The 20,974-nt window shown below is 50.0% G+C and overlaps 1 protein-coding gene across 1 annotated transcript in view; it reads right to left on the bottom strand.

Annotated features, from left to right (window-relative positions):
- HIF3A (hypoxia inducible factor 3 subunit alpha) overlaps positions 1-20,974 on the bottom strand; it is a 31,034-nt gene that overhangs the window by 4,156 nt on the left and 5,904 nt on the right. Inside the window, 13 exon segments of the mRNA XM_029210163.1 lie at positions 838-919; positions 2,461-2,520; positions 2,522-2,579; positions 3,699-3,970; positions 7,883-7,987; positions 9,314-9,504; positions 10,479-10,597; positions 15,302-15,449; positions 15,620-15,726; positions 17,202-17,410; positions 17,916-18,028; positions 18,576-18,660; positions 20,262-20,407. Of these exon segments, the coding sequence (XP_029065996.1) occupies positions 838-919; positions 2,461-2,520; positions 2,522-2,579; positions 3,699-3,970; positions 7,883-7,987; positions 9,314-9,504; positions 10,479-10,597; positions 15,302-15,449; positions 15,620-15,726; positions 17,202-17,410; positions 17,916-18,028; positions 18,576-18,660; positions 20,262-20,407 (1,695 nt within the window).

Here is a 20,974-nt window from a genome sequence, read left to right as displayed (position 1 = left end):
ACGGAGGGTGTGAAGCAGAGTGCAGTCTGAGACGAGGCAACAGTCAGACCCCGCAGAGACTGGAGTCCAAGATGAGGGGCTTGATCTTTCTCTGAAGGGCGCTAGGGAGGCATAGAAGAGCTTTGAGCAGAGGAAGGCCAGGGTCAGATTCGTGCTTTGGAAAGCTCCCTCATGGCCAGTGCTGCAGGTTTCAGGTGGAGCTATGGCTGTTCATAGTTGTGCTGCAAGATGATGAGAGCAACACAGACAAAGCAGCTCGTCTCATACTCTGCAGGGTTGTGGGGGTGGGGTGGTCTGGGACCAGCATCACCTTAAGGGCGACATTTCTTGAACATTTATTGTGAAACAGGTCTCGTGCTAAGCTCTTCCTGGGCAGCATATCCACAAGTCCTCAAAACATCTCCTTAAAGTATGAACTCTTATATTGGGTGGGCCAAAAAGTTCGTTGGGGTTTTTCCTTACGGAAAATAGGCCCCCACTGACAAGGAGGGGGAAACCGAGACTCCAGAAGCAGAAACTATCTCCCAAAGCCACACAGCTGGGAAGGACCAAGGGACAATCAGACACAGGCTTCGGGAGACCTAGACTCAGGCCCGGGCTCAGCTTCCACCTCAAGGGACAGCTTTGGCCAGCCCCTGCCTCCCTCAGGGCCTCTCTTTCCTCCCACAGTGTCCCTGAGAAGAGGGAGGGGCTGCCTGTTTCCACTATGGTCATGTCCAGGCACAGACAGACCCCCCACCAGCCTCAGAATCATCCCACCCTCTCTCAGCCATCTAAGGCACCTCCCACAGGAGATGGGGACCCAGAGCCTCTCTGTCTACCCAGGTTGCTACTCACCCAGGGGCTCATTCAGTTCTAGGAGGTGGGTGCTGGGATCCTGCTGGCTCCCTGGGGCTGGTCCTCCTGTCAGAAGGAAACTCTAGGGGACACAGACAAAGCCACCATCATCATCACCATCATATCCAAGGAGGCAGGATGGGGCAGTGGTTACGGGCACTGTGGTGTTCAGTGGCTGCTTATTGGCTGTGTGAATTAGGGTGAGTCACTGTCCCAGATGTCCTCTGTGGGTCCCTCCAGAGCCTTGTTCTCCCCTTCTTCAGTGCCCCAGCAGGCTGACCTGTGTGTGTGGACTCCATCAATGTGCAACCTTGCTCGGTGTGTTCCTTTGAGGTTCACGTGATGGGAGATACCAGCAGGTGGGAGGAGGAAGACAAGGGGTATTTGATCTTCTAGCTGCTTCCCTGCTGGGTCATCTTGGGTTGGCTGTGTCCCTCCATGGAAGGTTTCAGCTCTTACAAGGTGGACCCTACTCTCTCCAGGATCCAGTGACCACCCCTCTGCCCTGTGCCTTCAGGCTAGGGATGGTGTTGCTAGCCCCAGGGTGATGTCTACACCTTTGCCAACAGTCCTGTTACTAAATTCTCCTCAACACCCCATTTGAACATGTTCTGTTTCCTGTCCAGTCTCTGACTGATACAGTTGCTTAACCTCTTGTGTGTAAATATGAATAATAATAATATTTCAAGAGTGGCTGTAGGGACTGAATAATCATGCAAGGCACTTGGTTCAGTCAGCGTCTGGCACATGGTGGGCACTCAATAAATAAGAGCTGTTGATACTACCAACCACACTCTCATGTTCCAACAGCCCTGTTCAGGGCTTCCCTGGTGGCGCCGTGGTGGAGGGCCCGCCCGCCGATGCAGGGGACACGGGTTCGTGCCCTGGTCCGGGAAGATCCCATGTGCCGCGGAGCGGCTGGGCCCGTGAGCCGTGGCCTCTGAGCCTGCGCGTCCGGAGCCTGTGCTCCGCAACGGGAGAGGCCACAGCAGTGAGAGGTCCATGTACCGCAAAAAACAAAACAAACAAAAAAACCAGCCCTGTTCAGAGTGAGGAGCCCGAGGTGCTGCTCTTGTTTGGTTGGTGTTTATACGCCCATTTATCAACAGCCCACTAAGGAGCAGCTAAGGGCCTGATTTCGTTACGTCTCATGCCAGTCCTATGAAATGCAACCATCTGCTACTTCCCAGACGAGGAGACTGAGGCCGAGAGTGGTGACGTCACCCACCCAAGGTCTCACAGTTACTGAGTGACGGACCTGGGACTCGAGCCCAAGTCAGTCTGACTCTAGTGTCTGTACTCTTAAAGCTACACTAATAATCCAAGGCCAAGACCTGTGCTAGGTTTGGGAGGGAGTGTTCCGTGGGAGCAGAGAAGATTCCTAGAGATATTCACCCTTGTCATTTCTCCCCTTACCCTGCTTATTTTTTCTTCTTAGCACCTACCACCAACTTACGTCTATTTGCAAAGCCCTTCCATACCTGTTGCCTGAACCAGCAGATCAAGGTCCTAGCCCTAGCTGGATGGCTGACCCTGCCATCTCTTGTTTCTCCATCTATAAAAACTAGGTTTAAGCCTGCTGGGTTCTGAGGGCCAGAGAATCCCACGAATCCCCACACATACCAGGCTGAGGGGAGGCAGCAGGAAGTTTTCGGGTTCTGGGCTGGGGGACCGTTTGGGGGGGTCTCACTCCCAGCAGCTCCACCCCCTCTGCCTCGTCCTCTGCGCTCTGGGCCAGGGCCCTGGAGGAAGACAGGCAAGAATCTCAGAACCCAGCAAACCTGGGCAGGTGTGGGCACCAGTGTGAGCAGGTGATGAGCGTTCATTCACTCCCCCAAGCACCTGTTTATTCCTTTACTCATACACCCACCAATCCATCCATTCATCCATCTGCCAATCCATCTTCCCATTCATCTATCCAGTGATCCATCACCCACCCACCCACCCACCTATACAACTACCATCCGTCTATCCTTCCATTCGTCCGCCTATCTATCCACCCACTCAGCCACCCACTCATCCATCCATCCATCCATCCATCCAACTACCATATTCACTAATTTCCTCCCTCTCTCACTTCACAAATCTTTATTAGGCACCCACTGTATATCCAGATCCAAACTGAAAGCCTTGGAAAATAGTGAGATGTATCCATGAAAGCCTTATAAGGATAGTAACGAGACCACCCTGGAGACTAAATGGGCACATGCCTACAATTTGGAGAGCAAAAACTTGAGTATTAGTAGTGTAACATCTTTGGAAGGGGGACATGGATCCTCTGAAATTATACGCGAGATCATGTGTCTATATGTGCGTGTAAATCTTCTTGGGAAGGGTCCATGGCTTTCAACAGATATCCAAAGGTGTTAGGGAACTTAGTTCTAGACAGTTTCTCTGACACTGTGGCAATGTCCTCTGAACTCTGACAAAAATTGTTACTAGGCCAGATAGAAACATTCTAAAGGAGAGGGCCGTGGTTGACTGGTGGGATATGGATAAACAATGAGAACAGTGGAGGGCACTCCAGAAGGAAGGTACAGCCTAGGCAAAGACATAAAGTTTGAAACAAACATGACATGTGCTGGGGACACTGCGGGCCTGGCTGGAGCAGAGGTCAGGGTAGGAGGAATAATGAGGAATGAGGCTGAAGTAGGAGGCAGGAGAAAGATGGGGTCAGGGACCTTCTCTACACTTCTTTTTTTTTTTTTTTTTTTTTTGCCACGCCACTGCTTACAGGATCTTAGTTCCCCGACCAGGGATTGAACCCACACCCTCAGCAGTCAAAGCGCGGAGTCCTAACCACTGGACCGCCAGGGAATTCCCTCTACACTTCTTTATATCCCACCTCTACTGTGGCTCACCTCTTCCGAGCCCCAGCCATGGGGGAGGATGCTGAGGGGTCCCCTCTGGAGGGGCTGGAACAGCTCAGCCGGGGGTCACTCCCCCAGCGGGGCAGCAGGGAGGGCTCAGGGGTTGGGGGCGACATGCCGTGGAAGCTCCGTGCACGGGGCCGGGGGACAGCCCCTGGAGGTCTGTGGTAGGCCCTGGGTAGCTGCTCACTGGAGTTGAGCTGGAAGTCATCATCCATGGAGATGTAGGGGGCCAGCATCTCCAAGTCCAGAGCATCGACGTCCTGCAGAGGGCAGGAGGGAGTTAAGAGCATGAGCCTTGGCCTTGGGTGGACCCGGGCTAGAGTCCCAGCTCCACCACTTCTGAGTTGTGTGCCTGAGGTCAAGAGTCTGAGCCTCAGTTTCCTCATCTGTAAAATGGGTAGAAGGACTCTGTGGTAGCCAGTTGCCAAGATGGCCCCCAAGGGTCCTCACCTCTTGGTATTCACACCCTAGGTTATCCCCCTACTATGGTGACTAGGGCTGACCTGGTAACAATAGGATATTGAGGAGATGATGGTGTGTGACTTCCAACATTAGGTTGTAACGATACTCTGGCTTCCGTTGTTGCTGTGCTCTCTCTCTCTCAGGTCACTGGCTCTTGAGGGGAGCCCTCTGGAGAGGCCTACACGGCAAGAAACAGACCTCTTGCCAACAGCCAAGAGAGGGATCTCGGAAGTGGGTATTCTAGTCCCAGTCAAACCTTCAGATGACGGCAACCCGGCGTGACATCTTGATTGCAACCTCATGAGAGACGCTGAGCAAAAGCCACCCAGCTAAGTGACTCCCAAACCCCTGACCCTTGGAAAGTATGTGAAGTAATACACGCTTGTATTAACCTTCGAAGTTTTACAGTAATTTGTTATCCAGAAATAGATAGCAAATAAGATTTTGATAAGGAGTGTGGGGTGTGGCTGTAACAAAAACCTAAAATGGGAGAGGGGCTTTTGCACTGGGCAGTGAGCAAGGGCTCGAGGACTTTGAAGGGCCCGTTAGAGGAGGCCTAGATTGCCTTGAACAAGGCATTAGTCAAAATTTGAACCATGAGGAGCCTGCCACTGAGGGCTTGAAGGCAAGTGAGGAACACGTTATCCGAAGCTGGAGGAAAGATTTTTGCTGGGAAGTGGCTGAAAGTTTAGCAACACTGTCACCTGCAGTTTTGTTGAAAGTAGAAAATGTAACTAGTAAGCTGGGTGATCCAGCTAAGGAGATTTCCAGCCAAAGTGTTGAAGGGGCTGCCTGATTTCTTCTTGCTTACTTGGAGTAAAAGGCAAAGGGAGAGAAAAGATAAAGGAAGAAATGTTAAACAGGAAGGAGCTGGGGCTTGAAGGGCTTGAAAATTCTCAACCTCCCCGTGCAGTGAAGAATTTTACCCAAAAAGAGGTTCGGCCTTTGTCCTGGCTCCTGGGAGGTGACATCTAAACCCTTGGAATTTCCCAGGTGATAGGTGTGTCTTGGCTACTCGTGATGGACCCCTTGGACCACACCTGATAGTTTATTCTGACAAGACAACTGAGGATGGGGACTCTCCATGCCAGAAAAGCCAACCATGGGATTTGAGGGCTGGGGCTTTGGGCCCCATGAAATCAGCCTGACCTCCAAGGAAAATGTGTGTGTGTGTGCTGGGGAAGGTGGAGATGGAGATGGAACTCAACTACATTGACAATAACTCAACTGATCATGCCTACACAATGAAACCGCAATAAAAACTCTGGAGACCAAAGCTGGGGTGAGCTTCCGGGACTGGCAGTATTCCATATGCATGTTTCCACACATCAATGACAGGAGGGTAATACCATCCCTGGGGACCTGAGAGCTTTGAACTTGGGACTTTCCCAGTCCCAGATTCTACCCTATGAATTTCTTCCTTTGGCTATAATATTCTTTTGCTATAATAAGACTGTAATCATAAATACAGTGCTTTCCTTAGTTTTATGACTAGTTCTAGTAAATTATAAAACCTGAGGGAGCCCATGAGAGTCTCTGAATTTGCAGGCAGCTGCTCTGAAATGAGGGTAGCCCTGGGGCCCCCCAAACTTGTGGCTGACGTCAGAAGTCTTGGGCAGACTTGACGGTCTGGAGGATTGTGCCCCTCACCTTGGGTTTGGCTGACTCTGGGAACCAGATAGCAAGTGAGGCTAAAATTAAGAAATGGTTTCTGAGCAAAGGAGGGCACTCTCAGAAAAGCATGGTCTAAAGATTAAGCCCAGGGTGTGTTTATAAAATTCCTTGTTAAGACCCCAGAAAGACAAAAGGTGGTGCCTAGAATATCCTCAGTCAGACAAAAGGTACTCTAGGGTTTAAGGATGTGCCTCATAGGTCTTCTCAATCAAACAATAGGGCTTCTGTTAAACCTCAGGGCACTGTCACTCAGCCATCTCAACAGAAGCCCAAGGTAGAGAAGGGTTTCTCTCAGAGATTTGTGGGTATGGCTTTTGTCTAATGGAGTGAACTCCAAAGAGATTCATTTAAGACGTACAATGTTTTTTGTTGTTTTGTTTTTCTTTAAAGAGAATTATATGAACAGAAGCATTGCCAGCTTGGCCTGAAAGGGACAGAGATGGTACGAAATGAAAAGAGACCTTCGGGCCATCAAAGTTCTAAAGGCAGGAAGCAGGTTACAAAAACCACTCAGCTGCAAATACATGTTACCTTTTTATGAGAAAGGAAGGATGACTCAGAGTGAATTGCCAAGAGCCCAGAGGGTGGAGCCAAGAACCACGGAGAAAAACGCCTGGGGTGTTTTTGAGTCAGAATGGGTTCTGACCAAGGAACTTTTGATATTTGCCCAACTGGATTTCAAAACTGCTGTGGACCAGTGATACCTGTGTGCTCTCCTTTCCCCTATTTTTTTGAATAGGAGTGTTTTTGGCAGTTATTCTATGCCTGTCCCATCACTGGATGTTGGGTACGTGGGTGGCAGACAACTTGTCTCTTTAGTTCACAGACCAACAGATTGAGAGGAACTGTATTTGAGGTGCTTTGGCACACCCAGACCTGACTGAGGTGACGAGATTCTGGACTTAAAGTTGATGCTGTAGTGGGAAGAGACTTTGAGGGACTTGGGAGGGGGTGAGTGAGTTTTGTGTGAAGGAGAGACATAAATCCCAATGACCCTGGCCTTTTGGTGTTCCCACTTGTTTGTGGCTGCCTTCCACATTGTGCCAGGGTGGGTCTGTATGACCAATACAATACAGCAGAAGTGATGGTATGTCACTTCTGAGATCAGCTTATAAAAGACTGCATCTTCTATCTTAGGTTCACTCTGTCTCTTGGATTACTTGCCTTGGGGGAAGCCAGCTGCCATGCTGTGAGGATGCTTAGGCAGCCTCTATGCAGGCCCACATGGTGAGGAACTGAGGCCTCCAGCCAAAGCCAGTGAGGGACCGAGGCCTGCCAACAACCACGTGTGTGAGTTTGGAATTGAATCCTCTAGCCCCAGATGACTATGGCCCTGACTGAGAGCTTGACTTCAACCTCATGACAGACTCAGAATAAACCATCCAGCTAAGCTGCCTCCCAGATTCCTGATTCTCAGAAATTGTGTGACCTAATAAATGTTTGGGTTTTTTTTTTTTAAGTTTTTTTTTTTTTGATGTGGACCATTTTTAAAGTCTTTATTGAATATGTAGCAATATTGCATCTGTTTTCTGTTTTGGTTTTTTGGCCCCGAGGCATGTGGGATCTTAGCTCCCCGACCAGGGATTGAACCTGCACCCCCTGCATTGGAAGGCAAAGTCTCAACCACTGGACTGCCAGGGAAGTCCCATAAATGTTTGTTTGAAGGTACTGAGTTTCGGGGTAATTTGTTACACAGTGATATATAGCTAATACATCCATGCCACTGTCATTTATCTCTCCAGACCATCAATCATCCAAACATTATCCATCTATCATCCATCAAACGGTCTATCTATCCAGCTACCCATCCAAACATACATCATCCATCCATCTGTCCATCCATCCATCCATCCATCCGTCCAAATACCAAGGCATTACCCATCCATCTCTCTACCATCATCCACCTAGTGAATTCAATGACCCATCTATCCATCCATCCACTCATCCCCTTAACCATTCCACCATCCTTCTCTAAAACTTAGATATGTCACCCAGAACCCAGAGGTAAAGACCGTTCCTTCCATGCCAGCCCTTACCTGAGCTATATCTAGATCTGTCTCCACTGCCTCAAGGTCTTTCCCAGAGGCGAAGAGTTTGTGTGCATTCTCCACATCCACAAGTAGTTCATCTGGGAGATCAGCCTGTGGGGAGAGAGAATAAGAGACTTAAGGAAATCTTGAGCCTGGGAGATGTTAAGCAGTAAGGCAGTCTAAACATTTGACCTCAGGGGTAGAAGTGAGGGTCAAATGTCAGCCAGCTGGGACACCAAAGGGGTCAAATAGCAAATGTGAGTTTCTGCACCTGGGTGTTCAAAAGGCTGAGTGCCTGGGTATAAATTTTTTTTATATATAAATTTATTTATTTAATTTTATTTATTTTTGGCTATGTTGGGTCTTCGTTGCTGCATGCAGGCTTTCTCTAGTTGCGGCGAGCGGGGGCTACACTTCATTGCGGTGCGCGGGCTTCTCATTGTGGTGGCTTCTCTTGTTGTGGAGCACGGGCTCTAGGCACGCGGGCTTCAGTAGTTGCGGCACACGGGCTCAGTAGTTGTGGTGCACGGGCTCTAGAGCACAGGCTCAGTAGTTGTGGCGCACAGGCTTAGCTGCTCTGTGGCATGTGGGATCTTCCTGGACCAGGGCTCGAACCAGTGTCCCCTGCATTGGCAGGTGGATCCTTAACCACTGCGCCACCAGGGAAGTCCCGCTGGGTGTAGATTTACAGAGCAAACATCAAAGGTTCGAAAGACCAAAGCCTGAGGCCAAGATATTCTGGCCCTCTGGGGTTAAATGTCTTGGAGTCTGGAGGAAAACAATGCCCGGTCCAGCTTCCCAAGGATAAAGGGTGAGGTCAAAGGTCACAGTCTATTTCTCCAGTGGAGAGAAGATATTGGGGGGGCGGGGTCACAAAGGTGGGAATAAGGAAAGTCAAGACCAGATAATATGGCCCCCTGAGTGAAAGGTCAGACTATCTGGACTCTTAAGTGAAAACAGTAACCGTTATGGTCTCTTGAAGCCTTTCTAAGTGCTTCTCATGAATGATTTCGTTGAACCCTCACAATAACCAATGAGGTGGCTACTTGCTATTATCTGAATTTTACAGGTGAAGAAACCGAGGCCCCACTTGTCCAGGGTAACACAGCTATAAATGGCAGAGTCAGGATTTGAATCCAAGCTTGTGCAGTTTAAGACATTAGACATTCTGGACTCTGAATTCAAACCTCAGAAAACCTGGATGCTTGGTCACAAGCAATGAGGGGGTCACCCACGCCAGTCCCAAACATCCTAGGTTTTGGTCCAGATAACAGTTGAAGAGTCTGGAATCTAGGTCTTGAAGGAACCCCCAACTCCATCTCATCCCAGCCTTTCCACTACACAGATGGAGAAACTGAGGCCCAGAGAATAGCAAGGTTCAAGCCAAAGGCCAAATCAGCCTAGATCCTGAGGGCTGAAGTGGAGGGGACCGCTTACCGGAAGAGGACTTCGGGGGCGTCGTGGGGCTGGGGGTGCGCTGGGGGTAGCGGCTACTGAAGTCCCATCCAGGATCGGTGCCAGGAGGCGACGGAGGTCAGGGCTACAGAAACGACGGGGGTCAGCGGCCAGGGCGGCCTCACTCAGGGCAGGGGGGTGCAGGAAGGCTAGGATCCGGGGACCAGAGGTGTCTGCAGGACACATCAAGATGGGGAGGACACAGGAGGGTCACCCAGGGCTGAGGGGCAGAGCCCTCTGCCAACCCCCGGGAGCATAGCTGACTAGGTAATCAGCATAGACCCCGTTCACAGTGCTGCCGAGTCCTGGAGAACTTCTGCTGTCCCTTCAGTTGCCCTGGAGGGGCTAACGTGGGGTGAGGGCACACAGTAGGCTGGGGACTGTAGCAATTGCCCAATGGTGGGGAAATGTTTTAATATTTAAAATTGACATGGCTGGACCATGGCACGTGACTGACCCGGTTCCCCGGTGGCACAGAATAACATTCAGCCTGGGGGGCTGTCATGTTAGGAGAAAAGACTGGCCCATGATCCTCAAGGAGATTCTAAGGTCCCTGGAGGTCAAGATGTGGCCCTGAGCCAGTTCTAAGCCAGAAAAGGAAAGGAGATGGGGGACCTCATTACCACACCCAGGAGCATGGGTTGCCAGCAACAGTTTGGAGACGGTGAGGCCCTGAAGAACAAACAGGGAGGGAAGCTCATCCATCCAGGATTGGAGGGGGTGGGGTGTTAAGCAGAGGAGAAGGAAGAGGTAGAAAGGAGCCAGACGTGGAAGGGTCAAGATTACCGGAAGCCAAAGAACAGTGAAGTGGGAGCACGGAACAAATGGAAAGTGGGGGCGATTGGAAGCCACAGCAGGATTCAGAGCAGAGAGCAACAAGACTGAAGCAATCATCCTGGGGACAGAGAAGAGGGAGGAGGGAAGAGAGAAGGGCATTCTGGGCGAAGGAAACTACATGTGCAAAGGCCCTGAGGCATGAAAGAGTTTGGTTTGTTCCCAGAGCACTAAGGAGGCTGGTGTGGCTCAGAGAGTAAGAAGGGGAGGGAAGCAGGTCACACAGGGCCAAGCGAGTGGCATTAAGGCACTTGGGCTTTCTTCCGAGCATCCTGGGGACACAACCCCTCCCAGCCCCAGCCCTGCCCCATACCAAGGCTGTCACCAGGATTAGGGGCATCCTTCTGAGAGGGGGTGCCCCGCTGAACGTGTCTGCGAGAGTGTCGCTCCGTTTGCTCCAGGGACAGCACCACTTCGGTCTCTTCCACCCGGCTGGGGTACAGGGCAGAAAGGGGAGTGGGAGTCAGGGAGGGTGCTTGGCAGCCTCCACATATGATGTCCTGTTAGAGGAGGGCAGTCTCATCCGGGGGCTGGTGGGCATTGTGCAGAAAATAATTTGCCACATTGACTTGTTTTAAAGATTTAAATTTTGTTGAATGCTTTTTATTATAATAGCATTGAAAAGAAAGTGAAGTGTGTCTTCCCAAGCTCCCTCTGTGGAAGGAAAGGCAGAAAAAAAGAGTTGGCATTTAGCACAGCCTGGGGAGAGAGAGAGAGAGGAGAGACTGAGGGGCCATGAGGGGCAGAGAGCAGGGAGAGTGAAAGGCATGAGAACTAAATATTCTCTTTATAGATATTTACTTATAAATACATTCTTATAAATGTATTGATGAGGAATATGCACTTACTATATTCTTATGTTGCCAAATAGGAAGAATTTATGGGGATATATTTTTATGAATAAGAGATTTTATTTATGAAGCTTCTATTCTTAGGCATTTGTCACATTCAAGGGAACGAATTTATAAATACATCCTTATGTCCCTCGTGCCTTCCTGCCGCCCCCCTCCCTCCCCAGTCTGTAACTGCAGAAGCCACTCAAATGTTCTCTCTGCAAATTGGCTTCTGGAGAATGGGTCTGGGGTGGAGGACCAGACCTTCATTTGCATCTCATTTGCAGAACACTATCCAGGTCAGAATGTGGGTGGTCCTTCTACCAGCTCTTTGAGAAGCTGTGACCCTTCCCCATCCTCACCCACCCCTTCTGAGCTGGAAACATCCCAATTTAGGCTGGATCCAAAGCCACCCCACCCCTCTTGAAAAACATAAGGTCGCACAGTCACACATGTATGCACCCCCGGCACTTACAGGCACCAACAGGAACTCCCATATCCACCCAAGTGTGTACATCAGATACGCACACATGCTCTACACTTGGGCTCGCACATATGCATACATGCCACGTGAAATGCACGCGTTCACTCATTCCACAGACATTTCCTACACAACCAGTAATACTTAGTGGTTAAGAGCAAGGGCTCTGCAGCCAGCAGCCTGGGTTCAAATTCCAGCTCTGCCACTTATGAGCTGTGTGACCTTGAGCATATGGCTGACCTCTCTGGGCCTCATTTTCCTCTTCTGTAAAGAGGGAGTGATAATAGTACCTCCTCCCCAGGTTGTCGTGAGGCCTAAATGAGTTAGTGTATGTCAAATGCATAGAACCGTGCCTGGCACGGGGTGAGCTCTATGTAAGTATTTGCCATCATTGTTTATTGAGCAACTGCTGTGTGCCAGACACTGTTCTAGGCGCTGGAGATTCAGCAGCGCACAAGACAGACAAAACTCCCTGCTCTCATGGGGCTTAAATGCTAGGGGGAAAAGACAGACCTTCAATAAAAGATATCATTTGTTGGTAAATGTATCTATCTAGTTACAAAATATATATTTCCACTAACGAAGCACTTGAAACATGGCTGGTTGGAATTGAGGTGTACTGTCAGTATAAAATATACCCCAGATTGAAAAAATTGAGTATGAAAAAGAATCTAAAATATCTCATTAATAATTTTTAATATTGATTACATGGTGAAATGACATTTTTGGATGTATTAGAATACACGCACATATACCTGTATTACAATGTATAATACACTTAATAGTGTATTATTAATCTCCCAGTTCATCCCATCCCCCACCCCTCACCCCCCCACTTTCCCCCTCTTTTTACTTTTTTAATGGCTATTAGAAAATTCAAAATAACATATGTGGCTCATGTCACACTTTTTTTTTTTTTTTCCTACAGGGCTGGCTTGAGGGATTTTACTTTCCTGACCTGGGATCAAACCCGGGCCCTCAGCAGTGAAAGTGCAGAGTCCTAACCACTGGACCACCAGGGAATTCCCACGTCACACTTTTATAGGACAGTAAGTATTAGGGGAAAAAAAGGCGAGGAAGGAGATATGCAATTTTGAGAAGGGCAATCAAGGAAGAAGGCCTGGTTAAACACACAAATAAATAATTACAAATGGTTCTAACTGCTCTGAAGCAAAAGGACAGGACCAGGACGGAAAATGGGGAGATGTGACCTCCTGTAGGGGTTCAGGAAAGGGTCTCGCAGTGAGTAATGTCTGAGCTGAAACCAGAAGGATGAGTGGGCGTCATTCAGGAGAAAGAGGAGGAGGGAAGGGGGAGGAGCATCCTGGCAGAGGAAACCGCATGTGCAAAGGTCCTGAAGTTTGGAGTGATAAGGGGAGGCATGCAGGAGTCAGGTCACACGGGGCCTGAAGAGCCATGTTAAGGTTTTGGGGCTTTCTCTTCTGGATACTGGAGAACCACAGAAGGGCTCTGAGCAGGGGAGAGACATGAACCAATTCGTATTTCAGAACCTGCCCCCTGACCTCGGCAGTTGTGTGATCAGTGGAATCCAAACCAGCTTTAGATCTCAGTTAGGAGGTTAATGCTATAAACAAGGTGTGAGATGGTGGTGGCCATGGAGACAGAGAGAAGGGAAACAAATCCAAGATCTATCCCAGAGGTGGACAGAGTGGATGGGGATAGGAGGGAATGAGAAAAAGGATGCAGGAGAGACTCCTAGGTTTCTGGCTTGAGCAAATAAGAGATTGTGTGGTTTGGTGGTTATTAGTGTAGCCTCCTGACCAACCTTGGGTCAAAACCCAGCTCTGACATTTACTAGCTGTGTGACATCAGGCAAATGACTTCCCCTCTCTGGTCCTCAGTTTTCTCTCCTCAAAAATGGGGCTCGAAATAATTGCTATACCTCATGGGGTGGCTGTGAGCACAAAGCCCAGGGCCTGGAATGTTGTAAGTGCCCCGTGCAAGTGAGTTGTATTTTTATGGAGCAGGTGCTCACTGCAACGGAAGGAGGCTTAGGTGTGGAAGGATGGATTCTACAAAGTGTCAGCACCTGGGCACGCACAAAGAGCCACGCAGCTGCACGCCACACAGTATGTACACAGCACTAAGCATGATTCATACCATATGCTTCTCATCTCACTGTTACTAAGTAAACACCTATTCTTTCTTCACCCATTTTCTGCCAGTAAAACTGAACTCGGCAGATTGAAATTCCAGGGCCTGGCCATCAAAAGGCAAATCTTCATAACGAATGAAAGAAGCTTGCCGCAAGATATGGGGGCGGGTCCCCTCTCCTTAGCTCTGACAGTGAGGAGACGGCTTCCCAAGGCTACAGGTTATTCAAAGATTCTGATTTGAAAGGGTGTTAAGGAGAGAACATTCCAAGGATGATCAGCCGTGTTTTCTTGTGTATGAAGACTCGGATGAGTATTCCTGTTACCAACCTGTGTTTTCTAATAGAATCTGTTCTCGATCAAAAAGACCCAGGGAAACTCCTATGGCTTTAGACATGAATGCCATGTCCTGGAAGATAATCTTCAAAGAAAAGCTGTAAGTCTCCGTCTTAGGCGAACATTTGCTGCCCTCGTCACCATGTTGTCGTGGTGAAAAACTTCTAAGCTACATGATGGAAGCGGCGGGAAAGACTATGATTCACCACTACACACTCATTAGAATGTCACCCAATGAAGACAAAACAAGACAAAAGCAGACAATACAAATGCTGGCAAAGATGTGGAGGGACTGGAACCCTCACACGTTGCTGATGGGAATGCAAGAGGGTACAGCCTCTCTGGAAAGCAGTTTGGTAGTCTCTTAGGAAGCTAAACATACACTGACCATATGACCCATCCATTCCATCCTTGGGTGTTTGCCCAAGAGAAACGAAATGATCTCAAAAAATCCTGGACGAGAATGTTTACAGTAGCTTTTCTCGTAATTGCCCAAAATAGGCAACAGTCCAAATACCCTCCAACTGGTGAATGGATAAACCGTGGTCCATACATATTCACACCACAGAAGATTACCTAGCATCAAAAAGGAACGTATCGATACACACCTCAACGTAGATAAATTTTAAATGTATTAGGCTATGTGAAAGAAGCCAGGCTCAAAGGCTACATACTACAGAATTTCGTGTACATGACATTCTGGAAAAGGCAAAATTCTAGAGTCAGAGAACAGATCAGTGGTTACCAGAGATGACTGGGGGGTGGGGTGGGGTTCACTATGAAAGAATTTTCTTGGGTGATGAAACTACACTATAGCTTTTTTGGGGGGGCCACACTGCGTGGCTTGTAGGATCTTAGTTCCCTGACCAGGGATTGAACCCAGGCCCCTGGCGGTGAGACTGTGGACTCATAACCACTGGACCTCCAGGGAATTCCCTACTCTATAGCTTGATTATGGTCGGGGTTACATGATTCCATGCACCTGTCGAAACTCATAGAAGCGTATACCAAAAAGAATGAAACTTCTCTATGTAAATTACATAATTTATGTAATTTACATAAATCAATGATTACATAAATCAATTTTTAAAAAGCACAAAAAAGCCCCCAAGATTCAGCTAGATTTCTTATTTTAACTTGAATATAGAATCCTTTTAGTTTAAATTACACGCTCACACACATTTGTGTCTACATGCAGATACGTGTGTGGTCAGTCACACATGTTCTATATACGTGTACCTGTGCACATTCCCTCTCACACACGTGTGCACCATACACATGCACACTTGTGCATATACACACACACACCTGTTCACACGTATGCAGACCAGAAGAGAACCACACACAGCCACCCCACCTCATTCCCGCTTACCTGATCAGGAAATGGACGCAGACGATACTCTCAGACTGGGGGCCCCGGCCCCCCGACACCACTGTGGCCTGGGTCTGGGTCCACAGGTAGCCACCACTCCGGGCCAGGAAGCGGTACTGCCCCGTTACTGCCTGGCCCTTGCTCAGCACTGGGGAGGGGCATGGGGAGGGGTTAGGGCAACTGGGGAGAGAAGGCCGTGGGAGCAGGGTGCTGGGTATGAAGGGGCCAGGGAAGAGAAGGTTCCTGGGGACTTGGGGAAGCAGGCAGCTGGTGTCGGCTGGGGCCATGCAGCACTGGAAGCGGAACCTGAACACGTACAGGTATGGATGCTCTGGCCGACTGCATCCGAGTCCAGCGCATGGATGTACTCATAGGCAGAACAGCCAATCAGGTCATCAGGGCTGTAGCCAGCAACCTCCGCAATCCTGAAGTGGGCGCAGTGGACCCCGGTCAGTTCAACTGGCGAAAGTGGAGGGTGGGTGAAAGGAAGGAGAGGGGGACACGGGGATGAAGCCAGCAAGACAGAGAGAGACAGGGTTGTAACAGAGAGAAAGGGAGAGTAAGAAATAGAAAACGGGGTGTGGCCGGTTGAATAATGGCCCCTGAAGATGTCTCCGTCCTAATTCCCGGAACCTGTGGATATGCTACCTTACACGGCAAAAGGGACTTTGCAGATGTGATGAAGTTAAGGATCTTGAGATGCGGAGATGATCCTGGATCATCTGGGTGGGCCCAGTGTAATCACAGGAGTCCTTATAGGAGGGGAGTAGGTGATCAGAGTGAGACTAGATGTGATGATGGAGGCAGAGGCTGAAGCGATGCTCTGTGAAGGTAGAGAGAGGGGCCACAAGCCAAGGAATGTAGGAGGTCTCCAGAAGCTTTCATGGCAAGGAAACAGATTCTTCCCTGGAGCCTCCAGAAGGAACATAGCCCTTGATTTCAGCCTCATAAGACTCATTTCAGACTTCTCACCTCCAGAACACTGAGATAGAGAATTTGTATTGTTTTGAGCCACTACGTTTGTGGTAACACGATACATCAGCCATAGGAAACTAATAGGAGAGGAGAGAGAAGGTAAAAATTGGAAGAGTGATGAAAAGAAAAGACAAAAAAGGGGACTTCCCTGGTGGTCCAGTGGTTAAGAATCCGCCTTCCAATGCAGGGCACGCAGGTTCGATCCCTGGTCGGGGAACTAGGATCCCACATGCGCGGAACAACTAAGCCTGTGTGCCACAACTAAAGAGCCTGCATGCCGCAACTACAGAGCCCACGCACTCTGGAGCCCGCGTGCCACAACTAGAGAGAAGCTCACACACCACAGTGAAAGATCCCGGGTGCCGCAACTAAGACCCGAGGCAGCCCAAAAATAAATAAATAAATATTAAAAAAAGAAAGAAAGAAAGAAAGAAAGAAAGACAAAAGAGAACGTGAAAGAAATAGGAGAGGGGAAGAGAAAGAAAGAAAGTCACAAAAAGAAAGATAAAAAAGAATGAATAGAAATAAAAAGTAATCATGATGATAATGATTTTAAAAAATAGGCACTTCTAGAGTGCTTTGTACCAGGCAACTCACTGAATGCTCAGAACAACTGTTCAAAGTAGGTTCTGCTATCACTCCATAGGACGGATGAGGAAAGTGTGGCACAGAGAGGTGAAGTCATTTGGCCAAGGGTGCACAGCCAGCATTTGAACCCAAGCAGTCTGAACCCAGATACGAAGACCCACAGACAATTCAGAGACAGAGAGATACACAAAGACAGAGATAGATGGAGTCAGAGAGATAGAAACAGAGCAGAGAGAGCAGCTGGGGGGTAGGAGAGGAGACGTGAATGAACTTGGGCAGAAAGGAAGAAGAGGAGCCAGGCTGGCAGGTGGTGGGTGGGCCCCTGGCTCCTGCCCACCTCTCATCACAGTAGGTGAACTTCATGTCCAGGCTGTGGCGGCTGAGGAAGGCCCCCCGGCCCAACGGGGGCTCCAAGCTGCCAGGGTGGGGGATGGCTTCACAGATTAGCACCAGGCATTGCAGGGGGGGCTCCAAGTTGGGGCTCCCGGCCGGGGAAGACTGTGCAGGGGGCTTGTAGGCCCTCATGTGTCCAGAACAGTGCAGTACCTGGTGGGCAGGGAGCGAGGCAATGATGCACCTGGGCCTAGGGCTACCCAAGGGGCTGGGAGGTATATCCCTGTAGGCCCCTCCCCTCAGGGAGCTGAGAAGAAGAAACCCCTGAGGATTCTAGAGACCCAGCTCAGGGAGCTCTGAGGACCCCCAGACCCCAACCCCACAGAGACCCAACCTAAGAAGGTTCTGACAATCTCTAGATTCTTAAGACTCAGGGAGCTCTGAGGACCCCAGATTCCAACCCCATGGAGACTCCAGGCCCAGGATGCTGAGGACCCCCAGCCCCAGGCTCACAGAGACCCAGACTAAGAAAGGATACAAGGACCCCCAGATCCCCAACCTCCTAGGTACCCAAAGGATGCCCTAGACCCAGCCTGAGAATGCCCCACTGGATCCCTGGCCCAGGAGACTCCCGGACTCCAACCCACTGTGAGAACTTTAGGGCTCAGGTCCAGCCCCAGCAGGTCCCTTGCCCTCCTCCAGGCCAGGCCCTGCCCACCTTCCAGGTGGCCGCCTTGAGGTTGAGGGTGCGCCCGCGGCTGGTGAGGGTGCTCTTCATGCGCAAGGAGAAGCACCGCTCGGTGGGGGCCTCCGGCTTCTTTTTGGACAGGCCTGAGGAGGGCCGTGGGGGGGGGGGGAGGAGCAGGTCACCGGGCAGCTTGGGACAGGGCCCAGTCCCTCCAGCACCCTGGTTACTAACCTCTCCCCAGCCTCATCCCCAAAATTGAGACTTCCGACCCAGAGAGGGTCTCCACGGGGTATGCTATGCTCCTTTAGACCCCCGGGGTGCAGCCATGTCCCTGTATTCCCCTGGGGCAGGGCCACATCATCCTCATCCCATTTTTCTCAGTCCAGTATTTCAGAGGGGGAGAAGATATGCTGAAGAAAGGATGGAGGGCTTCCCTGGTGGCGCAGTGGTTGAGAGTCTGCCTGCCGATGCAGGGGACGCGGGTTAGTGCCCCGGTCCGGGAAGATCCCACATGCCGCGGAGCGGCTGGGCCCGTGAGCCATGGCCGCTGAGCCTGCGCGTCCGGAGCCTGTGCTCCGCAACGGGAGAGGCCACGACAGTGAGAGGCCCGCGTACCGCAAGAAAAAAAAAAAAAGAAAGGATGGAGCCTCAGTTTCTGTAATTTGGGGGCAGAGATCTCCAAGGACTCACTCTGCCGGGGAGTCAGGGCGTCCTGAAGCTCCTCTTGGTCACAGGGATGGACAAAATCAAAGATACTGTGTCCGATCAGCTCAAGCTGGGAGGGAGGGAAGCAGGGGGTGTCTTAGAGGAAAAGCATTTTTACCAGGGCCTCTGACCCATCTCCTCCCTCCCATCTTCATCAGCCTGCCCTAATTCATGAGCCTGGATTATTTCCCCAGTCTCCTTATCCATTCATTCATTCATTCATCCCTCTCTTTGCCATATAATTTGCTGGGCATTCTTCTACATGGTATGGGCACAGCAGTGGCTATGAAGACAAAATCCCTGCCTCTCAGAGCTTACTGGTTAGTGGCGGGAGATAGCCAATGAACAAACAAAACAACACACATGCATAAAACAATATACTAAATGATATGAAGAAAACTAAAGCAAGGTAAGATGATGAAATGAGGGGACGCTATCTTAGAGGCAGTAGTCAGGGACAGTTTCTTGAAGAAGTGACATTTACACAAATTGCTGAACAAAGCCAGTGAGGTGGCTCTCTGGAGTAGAGTGTTCCGGAAAGAGGGAACAGCAAGTGCAAAGGCCCTGAGGTGAGACCCTATTCAAATTCCATTTGTTGTGCAAGCCGAAGACCCAACTCCTTATTTCAATTCAGGAAATGAGACTGGTGCTGGGAGGAGGTGACACAGATGAAAGGGGACCCACAGAGCCCACAGTCCAGAGCTAATGCTGAATAGGGGAGGAGTGAGATCTTGTAGTTGGATTTGAATCCGAGCCCTGCCACTTCCGAGCTTTGGGATCTTGAGACATTCACCTATCTGAGCCCAAGAGCTCAAACTAACAGAGAAATTGGTACCAAGAGTGGGATAACAAGGCAGGGGAAAGGAAGGGATGCCAACTGTGGAGCCCATTTATGTGAGCTAAGAAGAAGAATGGTATTGCTGTAAGGATCAGCTGAAATTGGTTCTACTCTCTAAGGGTCTCTTGTTTGTCCTCCCATCGCCAGGCCCCTAATCCTACTTCTTTTCTCCCACTTGGGGCCCTGCATCCACTTCCTTATGGATTTTCCAGCCGCTAGTCTCACTCCCTCGAATTCTATCTCTGTGCAGTACCTAGAGGGATCTTTCTAAATAAAATGAAATTCTGATTCCACCTTTCTGACACAACCTCTCCCCTGCTTAAAATCTTTCCATGGCTCCACAGTGCCCTAGAGATAAACCTTCTATTTTGGTCCTAAATTATGTCCTCTCTAGCCTTTTCTCTCTCACTTTCTCCCATTGCACTCTGCACCTAGCTTGGATTAATGCCTTTATTTCCCCCAAATGCTGTTTTATCTCACATCTGTGTCTTTGCATATTCTGTTCCCTTGGCCATGTACATTGCCAGTCTTCTCTGATCCCATCCATTCGCCATACCCCTTGAATGGCTAAGCCCTTCAGGTTTTAGCTCAGATGTCTTCTCCTCCAGGAAGCCCTCAATTCCCACCCAGGCTGGGTCAGGTACCACCCTCCACCCCCGGCTTGTACAGCCCCCTAGGCTGCCCCACCCCAGCCCTGACCATTCTGAATCTTCCTGTCTGGTGACATATTTATCTCCCCTCTGCACTGTGGGCCTTGTAAAAATAGGGCTAAGGTGGTTCTGGTCACCTCTGTATCCCAGCATCACCTGCACAAAGCAGGCAGCTCCTCTTACCTGACTGAGGCCCAGGTGTTTGCTGACATTCTCTGACAAGTAAGCCATGTCTCCCTCGGCGGTGAGCACCATAACGAAGCCCTCCAGGGCCTTCAGGTAGCAGGCATCCAGTGGTTCGCCCCCTGCTCCCACCTGGTTCCACTCCCCTGGTGTCCGGACCAGGATGGGGCATCTCTAGTCAGCGGTAAGGCCACCCTGGCTAGCCTCCCTCTGCTTTCCTTCACTCAGAGGAACTTATAGGTACCTCCAGGTGAGTGGGGCACATCCCAGTGGCTTGGGGTCCAAGGAAGAGGGCAGGACCACCAAGGACTGGAATTCTAAGGGAGCAGAGCCTCCCAGGGGTACAGAATTCTAAGGAGATAGGGGTTTCCTAAGGGAACAGAACTCTAAGGACGGCAGAATCTTAAGGGGATGAAATTTCCAGGGGTCAAAATTCTAAGAAGCCGGGGCCTAGGAGGAGTCAGAATTCCAAGGGGGCCAAGCTTCCCAGGGGTTCAGAATTCTTGGAGCAGGACCTTCCAGATCAGCGGGATTCTAAAGAAGCAGGGACTCCCAAGCAACAGAATTCTAAGGAGGCAGAATTCATCTAATGGGCAGAGTCTGCCAGAGGATGAGTCCTCCTCTTTCCCCGTAATAAAAGTTTTTCAGGGTCCTGGGATTCCAAGGGTGTGTGTGTGTGTGTGTGTGTGTGTGTGTGTGTGTGTGTGTGTGTG

This window comes from Monodon monoceros, unplaced genomic scaffold (genome assembly GCF_005190385.1).
Source record: "Monodon monoceros isolate NGI ecotype Baffin Bay Population unplaced genomic scaffold, NGI_Narwhal_1 Super_Scaffold_10, whole genome shotgun sequence".
Lineage (NCBI taxonomy): Eukaryota > Metazoa > Chordata > Mammalia > Artiodactyla > Monodontidae > Monodon > Monodon monoceros.
Note: the sequence above shows the minus strand (reverse complement) of the source record. Positions and strands in the feature narration are given on the sequence as shown.